Source organism: Tinamus guttatus, unplaced genomic scaffold (genome assembly GCF_059628265.1).
Source record: "Tinamus guttatus ecotype Peru unplaced genomic scaffold, ASM5962826v1 Tinamus_guttatus_pri_ptg000676l, whole genome shotgun sequence".
Classification (NCBI taxonomy): Eukaryota; Metazoa; Chordata; class Aves; order Tinamiformes; family Tinamidae; genus Tinamus; species Tinamus guttatus.
This window is the reverse complement of record NW_028289210.1, coordinates 24,062-48,263: the sequence shown is the minus strand read 5'-3', so window position 1 is coordinate 48,263 and position 24,202 is coordinate 24,062. Positions and strand designations below refer to the sequence as shown.

Genomic DNA, 24,202 nt, shown 5'->3' with positions numbered 1-24,202 from the left:
TGACAGCCTAATAAGCCAGAGGCTAAATCTTGCTGCCAGAAGTGTCATGTTCTAAAATGAATCTGCTTTGATATTTGGAACAAACCCAAAAAGCTCGAAAGAAAATTCACTGGAAAACAAGTTCCGTATGGTTTCATGAAGAAACAATCATTTTTTCCTCAGAGTTGCTTAGAACCATGCCCAGAGACAGGTCAATGGATTGCAGTTTTCCCTGTAGACATGGTTAAACAATAAGTTCCAATAGCAGCAAATGTTTTCTATAACTCTAGGCAAAGACTGACCTCACTTCAAACCCCTGGATTTACACCTGTGATCCTGCCCATAAACAAGCCAACTCCTGACTCTTTGAGCATTCAGGCTGGTTTGAATTGAGTTCTGTGAAGACATTAAGTCACACTGTCAACTACAGGAACCACCTCAAGGACATTGACATGGGCATTGTACTGATGATAGGACCTATGCGGCTTTGCTCCAGATGCAGAGTTTATAATTTTATTTATTTTTACATTGAGAAGAGAGAACTTAAAGCTTATACATCAAGGTTTCTTATGTTTGCTGGAGCTGATGTAAAGGAGAGAGAGTTGCAGAGCAGACTTAGCACATGCAGAATTCCCAGGTTGACCTGGGATAAGCCAGTTCAAGTCAGTCCACTGGGCAACAGAGCACTGTTTCAATGAGCTTACTGATGGGATGAATACTGTAGCTGGATATAGGAATGCTCTGTGTACTGTCAAGAGAATGAGCTCATAAAACCTCTCCTGCATAAGTTGAGGGTAGTCACCTAGAGAACTGCAGTGCTGAAGGATATCAGCAGTAACATGGACAGGTACACATCTTGTCATCCTAACAACATCAAAACAGATTCTTACCCATCTCCAGGCTGTTGCCAGGACAACAAAAGCCTATTTATTATGGATAAATTGGCACATTTCATTGCTGGGCTTATTAACCCAGGCCATGCCACATACCGTTTAGCTTGTTAATCAGTTTAGATTAAATGCCCAACATGTGTTGATTCCTTGTTCTTGAACTAATAGACTCAGCTGAAGTTCAATATACTAGCTGCTTTACCTTCTGGTCTTTTGATTGATTTCTCCTCTCCAAAATACAAGAGAAGGATGTCTAGTTTCATTTCATTATTTTCACCTGGACTTCTGTAATCTCCCTGATTACAGACAAGTGTTTTGCATCACCAGACTGCTTTCTTTTTCCTTCCTCTCCAAAATGCAAGCAGGGCAAGTGAGCAATCCAAACCTGCCCAAGGTCAGTCTATTGCCACTCAGGTTAAATTCATGCAGTCTAGAAGAAGAGCAGCAGCAAAAAAGCTCAGTTCATCCTACCAGATTATTCAGTCATGTCTTTGATCAACTCAAAAAATAAAAATCTCAAGTTTTGCCTTAGGAGGATTTTGTTTATTATATATTTTCTTATTTAATTTAATGGCTGTTTACAATGGGAAAGGTTGTGCTCAAGAGAAGGGAAGCAGTCTGGATAGTCCAGTGAACATTTTTGCAACTGTTCCTGATTGAAGAGTCCTCTCCCTCACATACCTTGAGCTCAGGGCTCTGCTGATGTTGAGTTAGAGCAGGTTGTCTCTTCTCTGCCTGGCTCCTCTCTCATGCATAGTAGTAGACTTTCTGCTACTAACCAAGCCCTCTGAACACTAACCAGAAGCCTTCCCAGAGAGTTTAGAAGCCAATGATAACAAGTATCATAGTACAATAGTAGAGATCCTACAGTGGGACTATTACTCTGCCTGAATGATTATGAACCCTCAACATATCATACAGTATAATCTTAATTTAACAGTTTAAAACAAATCCCACAAAGAAGCCAGCACAGAAGTAGTTAGTAGTTAGCCTCAGAAAGGCACAGAAACAAGCATCTGAGATGCAGCAGGTCCTTCCCTCACAGCTTGTGACCAGCAGCATGTTCAATTACTCATAGAAACAGAGGCATTTTAGAGCTTATATAAGAAATATTACAGCACTGTAGAGAAATCCGCTACTAGATGCCAGGCAACTGCTGTCTCACTGCTTTGTTTTATTATCCAGTATGATGTTCTTGACATAGTACAAGACAACAGAGTAATGTTCTGGACAAAGGCAGAAATAAAACAAAATAACAAGATCAGAAGTCTCCCCATGTTCTTTGAGCAACATAAAAATCTGTCTTAACCTTTCCCCACAACAAGCCTGTTGGAGTGCAAATGACCTTTGCCAGGTCTTATTTATGGATGAAGGAATTCCTAAAAGCTTGAAGAGTGACACAGGAAACGTACCCCACTCTCATCATGTCCTTCCAAGAAGGAAATCACAAAACTTTTTAAATGAACAGTATCTTAGAGAATTAAAATTATTCAAATTTGGTACAGAGTTTTGGTCAGAAATGACTGACAAACATTTTTAGGAAGAGTCAAAACATCATTTAATGTGTGTGTGTGTTTTTTTTTAAGTGGTGATTTTATTTCAGAACAACACTTTTGTACATTAGGAGTAGCCAGAATTTAATTAAAACCTCCCAAAGGCAATATTTTGTGCTTTGCAGTTGTTAAATGTATCAATTTTGGCCAATATATGAAAGAAGAAATTCCTAGTGGCTCTCTATTACTTAATTTTTAAGACCGCAAGTTGCTGTATTGACTTAATGCATCTCTTGAGCTCATCACAGCAGGAAACCCTCCAGCTATCAACCTCCTAGATGAAGAAGTCCCTTTACTTGCTGCATAACTTCTTGGAATACCAAGCAGAATCAGATGATGCTGTATTTCTCTGCACGGAACAGCTAACAGACAACTAATGAGCAGTGCAGAGGTGCTGCCACCTGCAACAGGATTTCTCACCCTCTGACTAAGTGAGCTGAGAGCTTCTGAGACCTCTACTTACAGTAATCACAAGCTTGTTGACACTTTTTCTGAGTAACTAGACTTATTCCTTCCTCCAGAGAGATAATAAAGTGTTCCAAGATCCGCTAAGTGCATAAAACATTCACCCCACTGAATGAGGTGCTCTGTTTACAATCCTGCTGTTTCTAAAATGCACTCAAAGGTTTGTGTGCTCAAACTAGAGGTACAAAGAACTTCTGTTCCTTCAGTCTCAAAGTGTTTTATTACAAGGGCCCCAAGTCTCACCCTCACCAGCTCACTTGTATAGACAGGCAATGAAGAATGATAAAATCTCATCTGTGTTGGTTTTCAGTGAGACATACAGGCTGCCACCTCCAAAGGGGATGCAAATAATACGTGTTAAAACAAAATGCTAAAAGCTACAGAGCAGAAAAGACTAAAAGCAGGAGAAATAACAATTCATACCTCTATAATGTTATTCTGTATCAGAAGAACTGGCTTAATACTATTATGCATTCCCTCTACAACCATACATAACCTTTAGCTTTAGGCCTTTTCTCATAGGTCACTGGCCGGCTCCCTCCACTCAGGGACTCTCGCAATGCTCAGAGCACACCAAATAAACACAATTCGATTCTTACCCTAATGCAGGGTCTGCTACAAATTGCCACATACACATTCCCATGTTACAACCTGCTTGACTGAGAACCCTACCTTTCTTCCGAGCTTGACAGAAAAGTCAGACCACTTCTTAGGACTCCTTCTTCTTAGCAGGGCATCTTCAAACTGACTCTCATTCCTTGGTTTTGGCTTGAACCCAGCTCTCACTAGAAGTAACTCTAAGCTGACAGCTGTTTGTAGAACTGCATAAAAAATAAGTTCTTCAAAGCTCTTTTCCCACTCAGAGCCACCAGTTCTTATCATCTTTTGATCATCCCCTGCAGGGAGTCCACAAGCTGATTGGCTACACAGGGCCATGGTCAGGGTTTCTCGGTGCAGCTGAAACTAATTCTCTCAGGGAGGAGGACAGGCTCATTACAACATACTCGGCCCTGCTGAGCCATTACAACATTGCTAGCATAGAAAGGACAATCAAGGTCAGCCTTCAGCTCCTGCACTTCCCTTTCTTCCTTTCAGCAAGACTAACACCTACATGAGACACCTTCCTCCCCTCTTCCTCATTCTCTGGCAACAGGGATACAAGTCACAGCAAGCACAGAGTATGGCTCATGCACAAGCAACTGGGCTGTGGTTGTCTAGTACTGTAGCTTGTTTCACTACAGCCACTTGTAGAGAACAAAGAAGCTGCTTTGCCACTTTACAATGTTTGCTCAGCCCTCGTTCTGCTGGTAGGAACTCACTTCATCGGGCTTGTGCCAAGAGCCCACTCTGTGGTTACAGTGCACTGGATGTTATATCCCCTTCCCAACTCACTAAACTAATGAATTGTATGCAGAATACAATGAGATTTGGAGCTTACTGTGGAAATGGTACCGATTTTAATGTCTAGGCAGATTACCGCAATTTGGGGCCCTTAAGTATGAAAATACAAATCTTAACGGGAAAAAAAAAGAGAAACCTTTTAAATCTTTTTAGTACTGCAGCTCGTTTGCTCAGGAGCACAGGCTGCCAGCAGCAATCCAGTGTTGGAACCTGCCTGCTGCACTGACTTCCTTCTGACCATCATGGTGGGGACAAGGTACAGATTTCTCCTCCAGTGAGTTAGTGTCACCACTCTCCCTAGAATTGTTTCCCTCTTGGAAACAACATATGTGACCGTACACTTTCACATTCTCAGATCAAAATGCTTCCCCTACTTCAATACAGACTGCTTACAGTAAACACCACAAATACTTGTCTCATTGCAATGAGCCAAGAGTATTGTTTTTGTGTCAGGGACACCTTGATGATCCATTCAGTGGTGTGATGAACAAACCAAAACAAAGACATCCCATAATCAGTCAGACAAGAGAGATTACAGTTGTTATCTGCAGGACCAACTTTTGTCATCAGCCATTTAGATTGGAACAAAAATAATTACATGTTTGACTACCTCTCTGAAGGTAGCAACCACAGAAAAAAAATCAATCCTGGTGTGTTTGCAGTAACTTGAATCCTATTGTCCTCTTATTCATTCCTGAGAGGATGACAAATTTCGGTGGAATCAATGCAATAATAGCAGGGCAAGGCTGAGAAGGAGACCTAGCATACCTGCCACAAACAGACCCGACATCCGTGCTCCCTGATGACTGGAGCTCTCATTCACCTCTGCAACATCCCTGCAACTCAGGGGCTCACTTGCACCAGAATAAAGTGCAAGCAAAAATGCCCAATAAAAATGACAAGTTGTTCTTTATCAGCTGCAAAGCAGTGGAAATTCAGGACAATTATACTTCTAATAAAAGCAGGGGAGCAATGAGATAAACATCACTGCTTTTAATTTCATAGCATAAATGTGCTGTTCCATAAGCAGAAAGCATTACAAGAACCCTCAACTTGAATCCCTACCAAATGGGCTGTTTTTCAGTGGAATATGTTTAGCTAGCTAAAGCTAGCTTGCTAGCTATGTTAGCTTGCTAAAGTTTTTAACTTAGGAAATATTTGGAGTAACTCTTAGGAGTGATTTAAGTCAATGACATCCATTAATGTTACATTGATTTAGTTAACTGTTCCAAAGCAAGCCACAAATAATTAAAGCAATAAGGAACCGTGATGAGATCCTGGCTTAAGAAGGTCGGCTCTGTAATCTAAGATCTGGTCCACAATAAACTCTCTGAATTTGGGGAGAGGGAATTTTGTAAGAATCTTGTAATTATGAAGGGGAATTTGATTTATCCTTCCGAAGGCAAAGTCTTAACTAATCAGAGCAACCTCTATCATAAATTTCTTTCTTTCCAGTCACTTCATGCAGGTCTCCAAACAGCTGCTGACTTAGAGTAAGTCCCTGTGAGAACTGTATTCAAATTTGGCAAGAGGTTCATCCATGATCAGACTCCTGATCCATGCTATTACTCTGTGTTCACACATCATAAATCAGAGCTCAGTAATCTGGCTGAGCAGCAAAGTTCTCCCTCTTTATCCTTTTTGTAAGTGTGTACAGCTGTGTACAAGCTCTTTAGCAACAGACAAAACAGGATATAATCACCCTTCTTGCTGGTGATAAGGGAAATTGCTTTTAATGATGCCATTCTGCACATTCGGAATATCCTCTGATTTTTGGTTTATGCTTTAAAAACAAAAATCAAAACAAAAACCCCTATTAAATATACCTACTCAGTTCAACTACATGTTCAAAATACCTCATTAAATAAAAGCATTTTTTTTTCTGAAGAGCTCTGCTACATATCCAGTGAGCAAAGATAAATGACCATAATCTTTGAATACACAAGAATACACAGAGTAGGTATTTCATAGCTGCACAAAGCCCATAATTGAACTTCTGCCCTCAGGGTAAGCTTTCCTGCAGTGTAAGTGCTTCCAGATGCCATACAAGGGTCATGTTCCTTGTCAGGAAAGCAGAGCTTTAAACTCCAGTTAATTGTTATCCCCAGCTGTGTTTCTTTTTTCCTCCCCATTGAGACTAGCTTTCCAGTAGTCATTCAAGCAAATGTGCTCATTTCCCAGTTCCCCCGCAATTCCCCACCACAGTATAACAAAGTGCAAATTTGGCATGGCTACATTCCAAACTCCATGGTGTTTAAATCATAGCAGCAGTGGAAAAGTATACAGCCTCAATAATCATATGGCAGGACGTGAAGTAGAGGTGACTCAGTGGCAGCCAACCACATGCATGTAAGAGAATGGTTTCTATGTAGAGAGTATTAATTTGAAAGGAACTCATGGGGTTAGACACAAGAAAGCTTTCATGGCTTCCTAGGCAGAAAAGATAATCAGTCTGAATTAAATTGATGACCTCACTTCAGTTCACTATGACTGGGTGTCCACTTCTGCACGCAGCAAGCACAAACAGTGAGTCCCTTCTTCCATCCCTTCATTTGGGCCTCATCTTTGCTGTCAGTCATTGCGGAAAAGGAAAAAAAAGAAAAGGCCAAGACTGAGTCTATCACAATGTCCAGATCTCTTCAGCTCATCAGCTGCCTGGGGCTAATGACTGAAGGACAACTTAGGGAAAGTCCACAGTTGAGGTTGCCAAAGTAATTAACCATTAACCACTGTTGATCAAAGGAATTTACACCAACTTGCTCAATTTTCCCAATAGTGACTCTAGAAGAGGCAGCTTCGAGTTCCAGTTGTGCTTTTCAGGAAGTCCTTCAATATTATTAGATATAATCTTACCTGAATAACCTCTACACCCTCTTCTCTCAGGAATTACCTCCGCTTTTTCAGCCAACCAAAGGTCACTTAGTCTTTTCAATAAAGGGAGATTTGGCATTTATAACTACCCACTCCTAATCTCTTTGGTGCTTATTATAAGGATTTGCCTGAAAGGGAAACCCACATTACTCTGTGGGCTTCCTGGTGAAAGCTGTCATGGCCTGGTGACCAAAAAAAAAAAAAAAAAAAAAAACAGACATATGGCATAAATATTAAAGGTATGGAATAGCATATTTATAGCCTAGTGAATCCCTGGGCATAAAGTCATATTTTTCTCAGTAAAGTTCACTAGATTTTTGGAAGATTTGAAAAACATTTTTTTAAAAACTTTGGCTTAAAAAAAGAGATCAGGAGGAGAAATATATCACCAACAAAATGTTCCTAAGCTGAACACAACTCTCCTGAGCCTGTCCCAGACCTGAGGACAAACAGGTTGTGCCAACCCCTCTTCTCTCTGGGGGCTCTTGCCAAGGATTGCATTTGGATCTTCTGCTTTCTTAGCACAGAGAGTTCCTATATACACACTTCCCCCTGCAAGAGGAGGGCAAGGAAAGCCACTTGCCACACTGTGAACTTCCAGGAAATATATCCAGGCAGCATGCTCCTCCCAGTGCTGAGACCTCACCAGTTTCAACAGTTTCTTACTTTTGTCATTAAAATTAACCTTCAGAGACAACAATTAACTATAACCTCATGCATACAAAGGGCCGCCTGAGATTGCTAGCCTGGAAAACACTTTCTTATTGTGCTCCTAGATATGTACCCTTTCCCTGGGTGATACCCCAACCCTCTTCCCCATAGCCTGGAGGTGTTTGCTCTCTCAGAAATGAAGGGCAATTGGTTTCTACAGAGAGAGAGGTGACCACATCTCCTTCCCTAATTGGGACACTGTAAATTAAAAAGTCCTTCCCCCACCCTGTGCTGCTCATGCAAGATCCTGCATAAAATCCAGCACAGTTTTCCCTGTGATCTGGCACAATATGCTGAACATTTCTAAGACAAGACCAGGACCAGCATTATCTCTACCAGAATATGACATTCGTGAGAAGTGTGTGTGGTGGGGGGGATAAGGAGGAATCACCCTTGCTGTTGATCTGTACTTTGCTCCTCTTATAATGTCTGTAATCAAGCACAGCTCCCACCTGACCCCCCACCCAGTCAGGACTGTTTCATACTCACCATATCATAAACATTCAGAATCACAGGTTCGTTTGCCATTGTTGATTGCAGTGGAGGCTGGATTTAAACCTCGCAGTCCCTGCCAGATGTGCGCCACTGCCCCCAGGATTCGCTTTAACCCTCAGCCGAATAGAAGGAAATACCTCATCCTACAGTCGCAGAAGGAAGGAACATGGAGGGAGGAGGAAAGGGGGATTCTCATGGGAGGGGAGGAGGAGGTAAACTTTGTTGCAAGGAGGCAGAAAGGTTAGGGCTGGGTTTGCTGTTTGTTCGGTGGTGGGGAGGGAAGGGAAGAGAGCTACCCCTTCGTAGCGCAACAGATCCGAGGTTTCTTTCTAACTCTTTAGCACACCGCTGTAACCAGGCACCATCCAGGCTTGTAAATCTCCATCCATAAAAGGCGACCAGACTGCCTGCTCAGCGAGGAGCCCTCTCCTGGCTCTGGGGAGAAGTGGGTGCGTGCGGAGCAGACGAAAAAAAAAAAAAAAAAGGAAAAAAAAATCTCTCAGCGTCCTTCCCAAGAGAGACGCGCGCTGTTACAGCAGATGCTGCCCAGCGATGTGTGCGCGGCGAGCCGGGGCACCGAGCGGCGCCGCCGGAGCCGGCAGCAAGGTCACCTCGGCGAGGGGGTCCCCGCGCCCGGGCGCTGCCGCGGTGCTGGGCCCGCTCCGGGAGCTGCCGCCGCTCCGAAGCGCGCTCCGGGCTCTGTCCCTGGTGCTGAAACCTCGTCGCGATCTGTCCGTGGTGCCGGGGCTGGTTCCGCCGGAGCCGCCCGCGGTGCCGAAAGCGGCTCTGGGCTCTGCCCGCGGTGCCGGGGCTCGGCCCGGGCTCTGCCCGCGGTGCCGGGGCTCGGCTCAGGCGCGCCGGGGGGGGCTCCGTGCCCCCGGCAGGGCATCACAGAGAGGCTGCTCCAAAAGCGCTCCGGCGCGGGGCTCGGCCGTGGGAGGAGGAGGAGGAGGAGGAGGAGGAAGGGGCTGGCTGCCCCGGGGGTGGGAGGCGGGTGCTGCAGCCCCCATGCTGCCCACGGGCGCGCGGGCAGAGCCGGCGCCGAAGTTAGCGGGCCCGGGATCCCCGGTGGCTGCCGAGCGGGCGGCGCTTGCGGGCACGGCGCGGGCTGCGCGCCCCGGGCTGTGCCTCTCCGCCGGGGACAGCCCTTATTTCGGGATCAGCTCGTTCCAGCCTGTGCAGGAAGCCTGTGCTGCACGAGCTGGATACATCCCTGCATGACCCACGGTGGGACAGCGGGGAAGGGAACAACGACGGGGCAGGGCGAGTAGTTTCACTTCTCACGGCAGCGAGGTCTGGAGTTTCTTCAGTCCTGGAGCTACTTTACTCGCATGTTAGGCCCGGGCAGCTCTTGCTAGCAAACACTCCCCTGGATGTGAGAGTCAATTATAAAATCCATTGCAGTGAAATCCTCTTCCTTTTGCTCCTCCTTTCTCTTTAAAGGGAAAACAAGGTCTGTGATGGTGCTGGGGAGAGGTTGCTGCCGAAAGGAGAAGGGGGTTCCTGCACGCAGAGAAGTGAAGTGGTCTGGGAATTAGCACACTGACCTTAAACGTTGAGACACCGCAGATCCTCTCCAGAGCAGCGTGGAGGGGAAAAAAAAAAAAAAAAAAAAAAAAAAAAAAAAAAAAGCAGGAATGACCTCATCGGTGTTGGAGGCGTATCTGAGGCTCTCTGCCAGCTCACAGCCAACCAGATCTGAATGAAAATTGCAGCAAGCCTGTTACATCAGCAGAGCCCAGCATGCCCCTGCCCTTCCCGATACTGTCTTCAGCTGCCTGGGAACCGTCCTGCCTGGAGAGCGGCTCCCCGCTCTTTGTCAGGGGTGAAAGGATGAGGCCTCGGAGCCTGCCCTTTGAAAGACTCGTTATGGGCATGCAGGAAGACTCGCAGTGGGGGCAGAAAGCATGAAAGAAAATCGAGCAGTGTCCTATGTGGCTAAGTACCCAGGCCCAGATAGCCAGCAATGAAACTTTCCCCTCACTTGGTGTGCCCAGGGAGGCCAGGACCTGCCTCCTCGTGAGCGGGTGCGTTTGCGTTTTGTGAGGGCAGAGCCACAGCTCAGGCCTGCGCTTGCACGATAGTCACTGCATTGGGCTAAGCAGTTTCCAGAGCACAGATACTGTTCAGGGAACAGACAGACACAAAATCATGCTTTTAAAGGCTGTAACACAAAGAAAGGATTCCTCTGAAAGGGGCTCAGTACCATCATTCATGTTCTGACCTCTAAGAAAAACTCTGTGCTGAAGCCCCCAGGACCCCCACTAACTGTCAAAGGTACCCTGAGAATTCTGCTTTTTGGTGCATACTTCCTGTATCCTGTATCTGTTGTTGCTGTGGTGATGATTTAAAGGTACAAGCAAGGGAAAGAAGAGGGAATAGCTGGTATTAAACTAACTGATTTAGCTGAAAAGAAATAGCAGCTCTACTCACAGCTTATCTACATGCTTACTTGCTAAATTAACTCCAGTGTCTGCTGTGACCAACATGTCCTAAAATAAATGAGCCAACTTAAAACTCAGTCCACATTGCAGGGACAGACATCTATAAATACTTAGATTTTGGGAGAGAGAATGCAGGTGCAAGCTAAGACATTTTTGTCCTATTTTTTTAAAATAATCAGCAAGGAGGGAAAAAATAAACAAAACTAAACAAACAAACAAACAAAAAGAGCTATAAGTGAAGATAATTCTACTTTCAAATTTGGGAGATAGAAGAGGAAAAAAATGTAAAGCTAAAAGCTTGTCTTTACACTCATCTTCTTGCTTTAGAAACTAGGGTAAATGTGCATTTGCCATTTAGAGAACTTTTCCTTTAGACATTAAATGTCACTTAGACATTAAGGCCTGGAATCACTCCATCTGACTCAAAACATGGAATTATGAGAGTTACATCATGAGTGTAGTTGCTCTAGGCTCCCTGTATACCCATGGGAAGAAGCTGTTCCCCAAGGTCACTTAGCCTCATCAACACTCTGAGCGAATCTTGGAAGGATCCTCTTTCTACCCCATTTTATATTAGGAGACTTACTGTGACTCCAAATAGAAGGGATCAGTCACAATAGAAATGTCCTAACAGTAATTTAAACTGTTTAACACTAATCTAAACTGTTTACAAAGCTTGTTTTGCTTTGGGCTGTGTTGAAGTGTTTCATAGACAAGTCAGACTAGTTCAGTTTAACTGCTATAATCCTATTTCTAGTATCTGAGTACAATTCTGTAGCTAATCCTGCTGTCAACAGCCCCCCCAGTCTGAATGTTTAATGCTCTTTTGCCCTATAAAAGCTTTTATGAATTGCACCCAAACTTGTTACTCATGACATAAACGAATGCACCTCTTGAAGGATGACTGTCTGTAAATCACAATGTGATCTTTGATACGTTCTTAACAGATTAATAGATACAGGTGTGGTGGGATGGGTTAAAATGATCATAATGTCACCATCTAGCACGAGTAGAAAACCAAGATTCAGGTACAATGTTCGAAAATTGCTGGTATACCAGCTGAGGCTGCAGCTGAGAGGCAAAGATGGGCATTTCAGTCACCTCTTTCAGGTTCCCAGTTGCCAAAGTGGCAGTGCTGGACACTTCTAAGGGTTTCTGTGACACTCCTCGAGGGACAAGAACAAGAGAACAGCAGCACAAGACAGAATTAGTGGATGTATTAAACATGGTGGTGGTATCCAGAGATCTGTCTATTTGCACTGCTACTCATGAATCCCAGTTCAAATTAACACCTTTCCTTAATTTACTCTCACACACTTTCAAAGCCTTCTTAGCAACCCAGTAGACAATGGAGCTTTCAAATATATTTCACAGCTGGGCTGCCACATTTAATCTCCAAGATACGTAAAAGTCCTGTTTTCACATCATGTCCACCACCCCTGGATGCCCATTATGCTCTCTGACAACTTCTCATTTTGGACTTTTTATAGTGCATTTGCCCACATCAGGTTGTCACCATTATCCCATTCAGAGTACATTAGCCAAGACTCTATCCTAGCATAAAATTTTAAAATTTAAAAAAATTTTAAAAACTAGAGACAGCATTTTATCAGGTCCCCGAGGTAGACAGAGGGTTTTCTGGAATGTAGAGAGTCACATTGCTCTTCTTCCATCTACAACAATAAATCACTTCTCTCATGGCTACTGGGGCTTTGTAACCTTGCACCTGGAGTGTCACAGGAGGCATTTTGATCAAAAAGTTATGTCACTTCCACCTGAGGAACTCACACAGAACACGGAGCTCAACGATTTCTGGTCTCACAGAGTATGGAGTTTGGGAGAAATTGAGGGCAGAAAAGCAACACAGGAAACTTTCAGGTAGCAAAGAGAGATGTCTTGTGCTGGGCCCTGAGTAAGGCAATGTGTGAAGTATTGTAACTTCAGACTGCACCATAGAAGAAAGGAGAAGTCATCATCATGGATATTTTTCAAACATTTAAAGGATTTTATCCAAAACAATGCAGATTTTTAGCTGAAAGGTAAATGTATGCTAGTAACCACAGGAAACAAAATTAATATTTGCATAGAGTTCACAGAGTCACTCTTGATTTCACACTTTGTCTCCCTTCTCATTGCAACTGTGTTTCTCAACTTTTGGACAATCCTTGGACATTTGTAACAGGGAGCAGCAAGAGTGGGCTGCTCCTGAAGGGATAGGGGCCTGGGGACTGAGCATAATATCAGAGCTGGCAGCAGTGGGTGCCCAAACCTGAGCTTACATAGAGCTCCTGGGCCCATGGACAGGGGTGGGTGGAGGCCCCAGGTGACACTGGTCAGGACCACTTGATTCTGATGCTCAGGACTAGACAAGCAGATAAAAATATTATTACTAATTACTAATTCATGGCAAATTACATATAATAATGGCTCCAGAGCAGCCAATGCCTACAGTTAAGTAGATTACAGAGGAACAATAATTTGCATTGTGTATTACAGAAACTAAAGACTTTTTGTTTCAGAGTTTTTTTCATCAGTAACATCTTTGGATTATTTACTTGCATCAAGTTACAATGATGTTTAGAAACCATAGGCAAAAGCAAGGATCCTCATATCTAGACCCTATATGAACATAAAAGAAGAACTTGTACCTACACAGTGAAAAGCGGTAATTTAAAGAGATGATAAAGCTGAATAGCAAGCGAGAAGATATATCAACAACTCTGCATCACAGAGATATGGGGAAGCAAAGTGACCAGACTTCAGCCACGGACAAAATCTGCAGTTCAGTCAGGGACTGAAGAAAACTCAACTGAAGTTCAATGCCAGACTTGTAAACACCCTTTCTCATCTTGGGCAATCCCAAAGAAGGGGGCAGGAACTGGCATTGTAAACTGTGATCCATAAAAGCTGGTGACAGGCACCACACAGGCAAGCGTGGGACTCAGGATGGTGCAGCCCAGAGAAGGGGAGTTTGCTCTGGTGGGATCCCTAGAAGGTAACAAATTCTGGGGGCACCTCAGCCAGAGTCACCACACTGTGGGGTTGCTGCAGCCCTCCAGGGACCCCTGAAGGCTGAACAAACTTAGTCAGCAAAAGAGAAGTGACAGCACAGACTCGCACCGCAAGCATCTAGGTACTGTGGAATTTTGCACTGGCCTATCTGTTGATCCAAACTGTTCCCTGTTGGCACACACACTGTTATCGACTGCAGACATCTGTTCTTTTGTGTAACTGTGGTCTGCAGTGTTTGACTGAGGAATGAACTAAGTCTGGAAAGGATAAAAGAAAGCAAACCACATACCTCTGGGTGGGCTTGGACTCACCATCAGCTGGCCTGCAGACCCAAAACCCACCCATCAGCAGGAATGCCCCTCATGCCAACTGCCAGGGAGAATCTGAAATCACCCTGGCACAGCTTGACCATGCTGAGAGTAACTCTGACCACATACTGTCAGCAGCAGGCAGAATCCAGAAGTAAAAGACAAGCTCCGTAACAAGACACACATCTGGGCCAGCTATGTGTTTTCAATGATCACCAGCTAGTTAAGAGCATGTGATGAGGGAGCGGGAAACTTGGACTCTCTTAGTCCTGCAGATTTAATACTCTCCTCCTGCCAGGGAGGATATCAAACCTTTAGGTTATGGGTTGGGGAAGATACGAGACAGGTAGGCACCTGCCTTGGTGCTGCTGCCTGCTGAACAGCAAAGCATGTGGAAGTCCTGATTTCCATTCCAAAGGCAATGCTTGCATTTAATATTGGGAATAATCCACAGAGAAGCAAATGGGAGCTCAGGCACCTGCTCCTAGATGTGTTCCCTAGCTACCAGGTTACAGCATTTCAGAACCCTCAGACTGCCTATTGATAGGCAGATAGAGAGTATTAGATGTCAGGATTCAATTTATTTTTTTTTCCTGGTCTGGGTGACTGCAATATTCTGTAAATTCACCATAGCTTCAGTCCTCTCCTAAAAAAGTTGTCAAACCTAGTGGCACAGGGTATTAAGGAGATGTGTGTAAGCAGCACAAAGCGTTTGCAGAGGTTAGGTATTCCTTATTCTACACCTAAGCCTTTCTTTTCAGACCCTTCATAGAAACTGAATAAAGGAACAAAAGAAATCACAAAAATTTTGAAAGTTCTTTCAAAACCAGCCCTAATTTAATTTTACTCTTGAGTTTTTTTTTTTTTAAATCTGTGTGTTGAAACGGGGTAAAATGCAACTTTGCAAGCCAGTCTTATAGCTCAGTAGCAGTGATTGGTAACTACAAATGGAAGCAGGTGCAAACACCCTCCAAAAGACTCAAGACTACTACGTTGTACTGACCAGCACCACATATAGATACCTCCAGGTCAGCTTCAATTGCTACATTTTTCTTCTAGCTTTATCCCTGCCGTTTGAAGAACTCTGTAAGCTGAAATCCATAAAAAATAGAGTCTGCTCCACAAAGGCAGCCTGTGACAGGGTACATTTTCTGGTTCCTGTCCATTTTTGTTTCCCTCACAAAGGTGGCCCCAGGTTTAGCCTCCATTACAGTCATTGACAAAGGAGTTGCCTGCTAACCCCTTTCAAGTCTAAGTGCATGGAGATTCTAACTACTGGCACCATAGAAAAAAGTGCACATTTCCATTAATGTGCAGAAAACCAAAGCTTCAGATTAAATACATTTGTTATTCGGGAGGGCAGTATCACAGCTGCCTTGGATGTGTACCAGACAAAAATGAATTATTTGAATTCGTTTTCCCCTTCACATGGTAACAATCCTGTGACCCAGAAGTCAGATCAAAGTCTGAAGAGCAAGCAAAAAATGTGAACCTAGCTGCCCCAAGGGTGAGGAAAAAACAATTCTATCCTGCAACAGTGATGGAGTAGGCTCAGCTGGGAGTTCAGATTCAGCTGTGTAGGACAGAGAGGCTGCGAGAAGCACAGAGGCTTCTTGTTAAGTCAGCGGGGTTTGTGGATAAAATGACAAATTTCTTCCTCTTCACTAGCCTCCCACATCCAACCTAATCATGGGATGCTCTCTGCTGCCTGCATCCTTGCTACTGTCTCAATCTCGTCCTCTGTTCCCCTGGAGCTCGGGACCTTGCTAACCACTGCTGAGCTCCTTTCCCCCTGCAATAGCTGCTCCTCGTGCACAAGCACCTCCTTCCTCTCCCCATCCCATGAAAAATCAGGGAAGAAGGAGGAAATTGGACAGCGGCAGTTCCGGCTCCCTGTGACACGTGTAGGCAGCAGAGGCTGCCCCTTCCCAGAGCCAATCTCTGTCCTCTGCACTTTGGGACCTGTGTGCGGGCTGAACCCGGCCTATGTGGCTGTTTCTGCTAGCAGGGATGCTGATGTTGGTGGCCCTGCAGAATTACATTTGCCTCCTTCGCTTGCCCCCATAATACTCTAATTCCTGAATTACGAAACACCACAAAGCACTACTTGGCAAACGGCTAACATGCACAAAGATGGCAGTTCTGACATGACTGCTATCAATAGGCCATGAATCACTTTCAGATGAATCAAACTGTTGAAATATTTAACAGCCATGCACCAGCTTGGCTGCTTCCTTACCAAGCTCAGACCTCATGGCTTATGAGTAATGCTTGCATTGAGTAAGGAACCAATATTATGAAGAAAGGGATCTCTACTTCTCCTCTGCTTTCCCTCACCATTGGCTAATAGTGGGGTAACAGTTGTCAAAGCACTGATGAAAATCTTCTGTTGAGATTAAACTATTACATCTTTAAACGAAGGGGAAGAGAGACCATTGCATGAATATTTTCTTAGTTATTTTTCTCTTCTAAATATTTGCACCATACCTATCTGTTGTCCACAGGATGAGGAGGCTAGGTGGCACTGCAGGCTAATGAACTAGATTATTATAGGAATTAATGAAACGAATGTGGTATTCAACAAGCTCCAAGGCTAGCATGAATATCTTGAATCCCGCAATCACTTAAATGTTCAAGGCCACAGACCTAAGGATATAATTTTGTAAGGTTAAGTCTGGAATGAATGGTCAATAGGAATCCACTTTTTCAGAGATACTGATCACCCTCTTAAAATTGGAGTAATGGAGGAAGTACCTAAACAGGTTTAAAATGGCAGTATTGCTTTAGACATACATCAGAGTTTGTCTGTTCTACCAGTTCCTCACTGTAGGTGTCATAAACACTAAAGCACACACACGCACACACCTACAGCCATAACCTAGCACAACAGAGCAATACCTGCTGCCTTCTGGTAAAAGCCCTGATACAAATCAGACCCTTTAAGAACAACTTTCTTCTCTGTGTTGCCCCTTCTGCCCAAGTATCAGTAGGTCTGCAGTAGGTCTATCAGCAGTAGTAGTATCAGATTTCAGTAAAGGCGTTCTGCAGGTCCAGACCACCAAAACAAAACAAAACAACAACAACAAAAAAAACCACACACGCACACATCAGGTCCTACTTACCCCAGCAGAACAAAATCTGTAGCAGAAGGGAATTTCCCTATTTCTCTTTTTCCAGGCTTGCTCCTATCAGGGAACTCTGTCACTTGCTCCCTCAGTGTCATTCATGACACTCTTTCAGTCTTTCAAGCCTCTCTAAAAACACAACTCTCTAATCACCACCACATCTTTTGTTCTCTGCATTGTCAAACAGCCCCAGACTGCTCTAGCCTTTTCAGGGTCTTTCTTTAGTTGTACTGCTTTTGATGGTCACTCCCACTATTTCTAGTTATTTTATTCTACAAAATGATCTCATTAACTTTTCTGCACATCCTGGAAGAAGAATACATAGCATCCCCCTTGCCCTTAATTGCATTTTTGCACAGCAGTAATCACAGCCACCTGCTATGACAACAATAACTCTCATGCACAAAAGAACTGCCAGAGAGGATTTCTGGCCCTGAATTAGAGTGAGGATGTTAGGACAGGAGTTTCTGGACTAAAAGCTGCTAAATGGTTGTTCCTTAGGATGTGACTCCCCATTGAAATGCAGTTTTCCCCTAGTAGTAGTAATCTGAGGCTGAGTAAGTACAAGACAGCATTTGGTAGGACAACAACAGACTGAGATAGTAAAACCTTTCACTTCTCAAATCTGATGCTCCTATTTGCACAACACATTTTTCCTTCCATCCTTTGTGATTTACATTTTAATTGTCATGTGCTGAATCTAAGCTTATGACATGTCATACAATGATATGAGGACTGTAACTTTCAGTCTGCAGCAGATCTTGTCTAAAGTACCTGAGTACTTAAATTACACTATCTGCTCTTTCATCTGTTCAGATAGCATAACCCTGTGATACTTAAAGCACATTGCATCTGCTATTTTGAGTTAATACACACTTTGATTGCAGTGACCCAAGCATTTCAGAATAAATAGCAAAGCCTCAGTATCATGGAACTTAAAAGACAAAAAGGCAATTCTTACACTAAGGCTTCAAAACACCATGCTGGACACTGTATTTATGTTTTAATTTACTGGACCAAAAGTCCCTTAACATCCCTTAGCCTCTTTCCTATTCTCCTGGCAGGAAGCTCTGAATTCTCAGATCAGCACCTCTGCTCTTTGCTAACTCCTAACTGCACCCACCAGGAACAGGAAAAAAGCCACAGTGCTGTGGCAGGAGAAAAGGAGACGAGTGAAGTCATCTTCCTGGGCAGAATTTGCTGAGTGTATAGCAGACTGATCTCTCTCACCAGCTCTGTTAACAGAATCCTTAGGAAAGAAGCCTGTGCTTGGGCAGGGAGGATACCTGTAAATACAAGCCCCCACCCAGTGCCTCTTCTGCCCTTTCTTACCAACAGGACAATATCCTTCAGCTCTTGTTTTCCAGATTATTTATCCCATGTTCCTCTTGCCTCAGAAACCTTCTATAAGTTCAACAGGAAATCCTGGACAGAGTGAGCTCACAGAGACATAGGACAGGTCTCAGCAGCTCCTCTGCTTTTTTAATCCTGGAATGGGTTAAAGCGGGGGTGATTTACAGAAAAGCTGAAAGGAAAAGGGAAGAAGCAACTAAAATTGACCTTTTTTGATTCCAGGAGCTATGACTTCCACATCTGCACATCCTATTACAACCCTGGCAGACCTATTTCTGGCAGGCTTAGCTTCTGGCCTGTTTCCAGCCTCTACTGATTCCCATCGAGCATTCCAATTAGTTCTTGTTATCTATTATTAGATGAAGAAGGATAGGGAACTGATGCACCCCCTACCACAACTACAGTTCTCTCTGTTTTTAGATGTGATAAAACATAATGGAAATACAAATCGACCAGGCTGCCAATCAGCTGGGTTGAATAAGCACTCCTTCATGTTCTAGAAACCAAAACATGTCTCAGCAGTAGTGGAAACAGCACCTACAGCTGTTTCTGGCTTTTTCCCTGCAAGAGCCAAGATCTTAGTTACAGCAGCAGCACCACCCATATTCTTCACAAGAATAAAGCCACATGGGATACAGAGCCACAGATCAGAGCCAAGTGGTGCAGCCTATCTCATGATTTCCTGCTCTCCAGTAAATACAATAGTGAAACTGACTGGCAGACGGTGACAGAGCAGTGCATCCCAACTGGTGGCTAAAATCTGCTGAAACGACAGATAACTCAGCTGCCTTAGTGCTAGAAGCAGAGAGCCTCGGCTGGCAGACGTGCACACCAGCCTGCTCATGGCTGGGACACATCTTTGTAACTGGGAAACAGTGAAACCTGTAATTAATGTGTTTATACCAAGGGGAAATGTTGTGAGCTGGATGAGAAGGCAGAGACTGGCACTTCTCCTAACGCCCAACGAGCTGGGCTCAGCCAGGCAAGGTTCTGGCATCTCCCGCACAAAGGCAGGCTCCTGACACCAAAACCTGTGGTGGGACTGAGCCAACAGTTATTACTGCTGGTCCTGAAAGAGAAAGTTAGATGAAACTGAAAACACCAGTGCAGACATCACTCCCCCAAACAGTTCAGGTTTTCAATAACTAAATATATTATGCATGTGTGCATGTGCGTTTATAACTTATTTATATGTACATGAATTCATATACACATGAAAAACTTCATTTTTTGTCAAGAGTTCAGTGCATTACTCTTCTCAGTTTGTTAAAATTGCACATTCATGCCCTCACACACACAAGGTCTCTCCAAGGAGAATGAAGAGGGAGGGAATGTGGGTTTTGGGGGGTAAATCCCACTGAGATTCAGTGGGAAATCTATGATTCCTGGAAAAACAACCTTTCAGATGAAAAAAGTCATCTTTTACTAAACACATCCCAACAGAATAGCTCCTGTCATTTTACAGAAAGGCACCCCTGTGAAATGAAATCCCAGCAGGCACCCAGCTTTCCCCTTCCCCAACTTAAAAGCATTCCAGGCCCAGACTGATCCTTACAAATTTAAGCAGCACAACTGCACTTTTATCTTCCCAGTCACACAGGTACACATCCTCTTTCCCACGTGGAGAGCTGTCATGCTAATAAACACAAGGGGGTTAGCTCTGTTTTGTATTCCAAGCATAATCCAAAGGGCTCTTGAGATCTTGCTGTGCTGAAGGAATTCAGTTTGGCCTTGTCTGTTAAGTCTGCAGCTGTTACTCAGATCCTAAATGGAACCACATATAGATCAGGTGCTTTCCATTACCTTTGAACTACTTTGCTTTTGAAAACTCTCTACCGATCACATTTCTTACACATGTACAAGAGGAAAGAAAAAGATGCTGGATTCTTAAAAAAATGTTAGTTTAAAGGAAATTTCCTAAAATATGATTAGTGGCAACATTATCCTTGCCACTCATTCAAATTCTTTTTCAAAACTGGGAATGTATCCTGATCCCAGAAGCTAAGGGACAGTCACCAATATAATTTGCTACAGAAGTTACAGGTCTACAGCAGCACAAGCTCTTCAGAACAGTTCAGAACCAGAATTTAGCATCTATTAAGCTTAGCAGTAAGGAGATTTTTTCATATCAGGACGTCCTCAGGGATACTGAGGACACATGTTTGTGAAGATGCCTGCATATCTTGAAGACCTCATTTTCTTGATGTGAAACTGCTACGAGTTATTAGCGCCATGAGAAGGGGAAGGCCCCTTCTCTGTGCTCCTCACTCAAATGTCAATGCAAGGGCTGAGCAGATTGTGCAGATCTCCTGGGAATAAGGCCTTTGCTGACAGCACTGAGAAGCAGAAGAAGTGAAAACCCTACAAGGAAATGTTTCAGAATCAGGTCTTAAAGGAAAGGGAAGCCAGGGAAGGTCAGGAGCCCAAACCAATGCCCTCTGCTCAGCTTAAATATCTGGAACATCTGTTTGCTGAACAGGACCAGGCTAGAGCTCTGGGCCCTGACAGAAGAATCCCCCTCCCCTCAGAAAGTCAAACTCAGCAAGAGCAGAGGACACAGACATAAATATTTTTCCTCTGGCAGCTCAGTTCTAACCCAGCTCACTGAACTGCACAGGTGACAGATTTCTTCAGCTTACTGCCTACTAGAAGAGGGCAAAAAAATTGTAAGATTCACTGGTCATAATTTTCCACCACTCCACTACTGAAGAAAATGATATTTACCCAAACAAGGAGGTATTTAACTACCAGTTGCAAGATGGGTGTTCAAGGAATCAATACAACTCAGCTGAGCAATGCAGAGTGTGTATGTGTAAAACAGAAGCCAATTTTCTGAATAAGCCCTACCTGCCAAATAAAGTGTCTTGTTCTAACACATGGTGTCTTTGACATTTGCCTTCAGTCGTGAGGAGACTTACAACTCACAAGTGCCATAAGCATGTGTGATTCATTTGCTGTCTACGCAGGACTGAAAAATAAATGTCGTATCATCTATTTTATAGATGCTTATTAACACTTTATTTAATGTGCCAAATTTGTTTTGTTTTGGGTAGTTGAAGGATATTTTAGGATTATTTTTGTTTACTTTGTATACACCTCTAATGCATTTTTCTATGAAAAAAATAAAACTTGAAGGTGTTTTCCTGCTCAGAACTCATGTTGCTTGCTTTGCTTTTTAAAAAGAATGACATTCTCCTGATAGCTTGAAATTACGGACAAAAGACCCACTGAATTCAGGGGAGCAATGGCAGAGGATCAGAACAGATCAAATTTTAGTGAGGAGAACTAGCAACAATTTCATGGCACTGTGAATCATGGGACAAGATTCGGGGAAAGAAGGAAGAGTCCATGTGCTAGTCTAATATAAGTAATGAGTTGGAATCCAATTCCTCAAGCTTTTGAGGGCTCTCAGACAGCGATGAGAAACCCAGTACCTAGCAGAGTCGAATCTCTGATCACTTGAAGCCTTAATGTCCTTATAATATAACACTCTTAAAAAGTATCGCAGAAGACTTCCCTCAGAGAAAACACTCATCTACAGAAAAGAATTAAGAATGATCCTATTCACCTTGCAACTGACCATCTTTCAGCCTTTTAGCAAGCAATAAGTTTCATGATGCCCATTTTGCTGAATAACCTGGTGCAGAGTTGTGCAGCTTACACACACAGAGATTATATAAGATACACAGTCTGCATTCATGCCCCCCAAAATCTCCACAATATTTTTCACAGTTGCTATCTTCAGTGCTTTTCTAAACCTTTTGTTCTCTCCAGACTTAAAATCATATCAATGAACTCTTTCTTGCAATCAGAAGTAGCGAATCTATTAATAGACAATTATAGTGCTATTGCAATATGCAACACCATATAAAAAGCAACTCGATTCAAGCAATTTAATATATCCTAGACTGTTGGAAACATGATTATCTGAAACTATTACCTGAAATGGGGTCACAATCTCCCGTCTGTTAATTACTTTGAACAGTCCTTTGGATATATAAATCCCAGTAATCCCAAAGATATGGAAATCTATGGCTAAATTACAGATTCTGGTAAAAGCTATAGAGAAATTGATCCTTGGAGAAATACATTTCCTATAGTGTGTCCCAAAAGCATACAGAGAATTCTAGACCTACTTACCATCTCCACCTAAAGCAGATCCCTGTAAAGCAGATCGAGGGATTGCTGTGAATTCCCTTTGGAATGACTTTCTCTGCCAGGAAGGTCGCTTGGAAAGTTCTGGATTTTTTTTTTTTCATGGTGTGCTTTTTTCTGGGCTTTTGTTTGTTTGTTTTTACTTCCCCTTCTCACTGTTCACTGCAGAGAAAAGCCCTTTACACATTTCCTGGTATATTTAAAGTTTTCCTTGATTTGCAGGTTCCCAGCCCTCCAGTCACAGCAAAGAAGAAAACACAGTAAATGACAAATGCAGCACAACTAACATTTAACACACTTGAAGAGCTGCTGGCTGCCTCTTAAAATTTGAACCCTCCTTGGTTCAAGGAACCCTGCTGAAATGATAGCCCTGCTAAAATCTGCAGAAAAGGCAATTCTGAGAAAGCTTCCTCTGACAATGATGACAAGCAAGTCTTGGACCCAGCTTGGAAGAGCATCCCTGCAGGGACCAGAAGGTTTTTCCAGAGGGAGTTCTACTGGAAATCCATCTACTCCTTCACTTTTCTGCCAACAGGGAGATAATTAGTGCTCTCACATGCTAAAGCCAATATGCCATAGCATATCTCCTGTACTGTCAGTGCCTCTTACTGATCCCCATACATGTGCTTCCTGTGAAGAATTCGGAGAATCTTCCAGTCATAGGCTGTAAATGAGCAGCACTGCTGTATCCATTTTGGGTGAACTTAGAAAGGTTGTAATTAGTTCTCTGAAACCCTGGAGCACAGAGACAGCTTGCTCTGAGCACCACAGAAACTCCACTCAGTAAAACTTCACTGGCACGTGGGTCCAGAGAGCCCCAGCCACCTTGTCTGCCACTCCTGCACCAGAATGCTCTGAGGGCTCTTCCCATTTCTGCTCTGTTTCTAGATGGCTGGACAGCAAAACCCAGGAGGGCTCAGTGCAATCTGCCACACTGGCATCCCATGGCCACTCTTATTGCATGGGAAGAATGAGAGATCCCAGGTGCAGAAGGTAACAGGGATCAAAATAAAACCCTTAATATCTCAGCACAGAGACAGCTGCAGCATTCTGGGACGCCCCAACACTAAAAATAGTGCTGCAAGTTGTGACTGCAGAAGACCTGCTTTGTTGACACATACCAGAATATAATTTGACACGTGCTGAGCTGGGTTTACACACTACTGCTTATAATAATTGTGTTTATAGCTGGAATACCTGGGAGATATTCTAGGATTAAATCCAAAACCTGCCACCTCTCTTTGGACAGCTTCAAAAGAACTTGAATACGGACAGATACTCTTCTATCTTGCACACCTAAACACTGACATTTCAACTGGCCTCAGACAAATGGGTTTTGCAGGTAGTCCATGTGCAGAACAGGTATACAGAGGTCCATATATTTAAACTGGATCTTTGCAGGGGAAGCTTGTAAACATAAAGATGAATGTATGAAAATGA

At 43.5% G+C, this 24,202-nt stretch overlaps 1 protein-coding gene across 1 annotated transcript in view; it reads right to left on the bottom strand.

The window, feature by feature from the left end:
* LOC104571956 (deubiquitinase DESI2) overlaps positions 1–8,634 on the bottom strand; it is a 51,991-nt gene extending 43,357 nt beyond the window's left edge. The window contains exon 1 of the mRNA XM_010219090.2: positions 8,360–8,634. Within this exon, the coding sequence (XP_010217392.2) occupies positions 8,360–8,398 (39 nt within the window). The 5' untranslated portion in view covers positions 8,399–8,634. The remainder of the gene's footprint in view (positions 1–8,359) is intronic.
* Between the last annotated feature and the right edge of the window lie 15,568 nt (positions 8,635–24,202).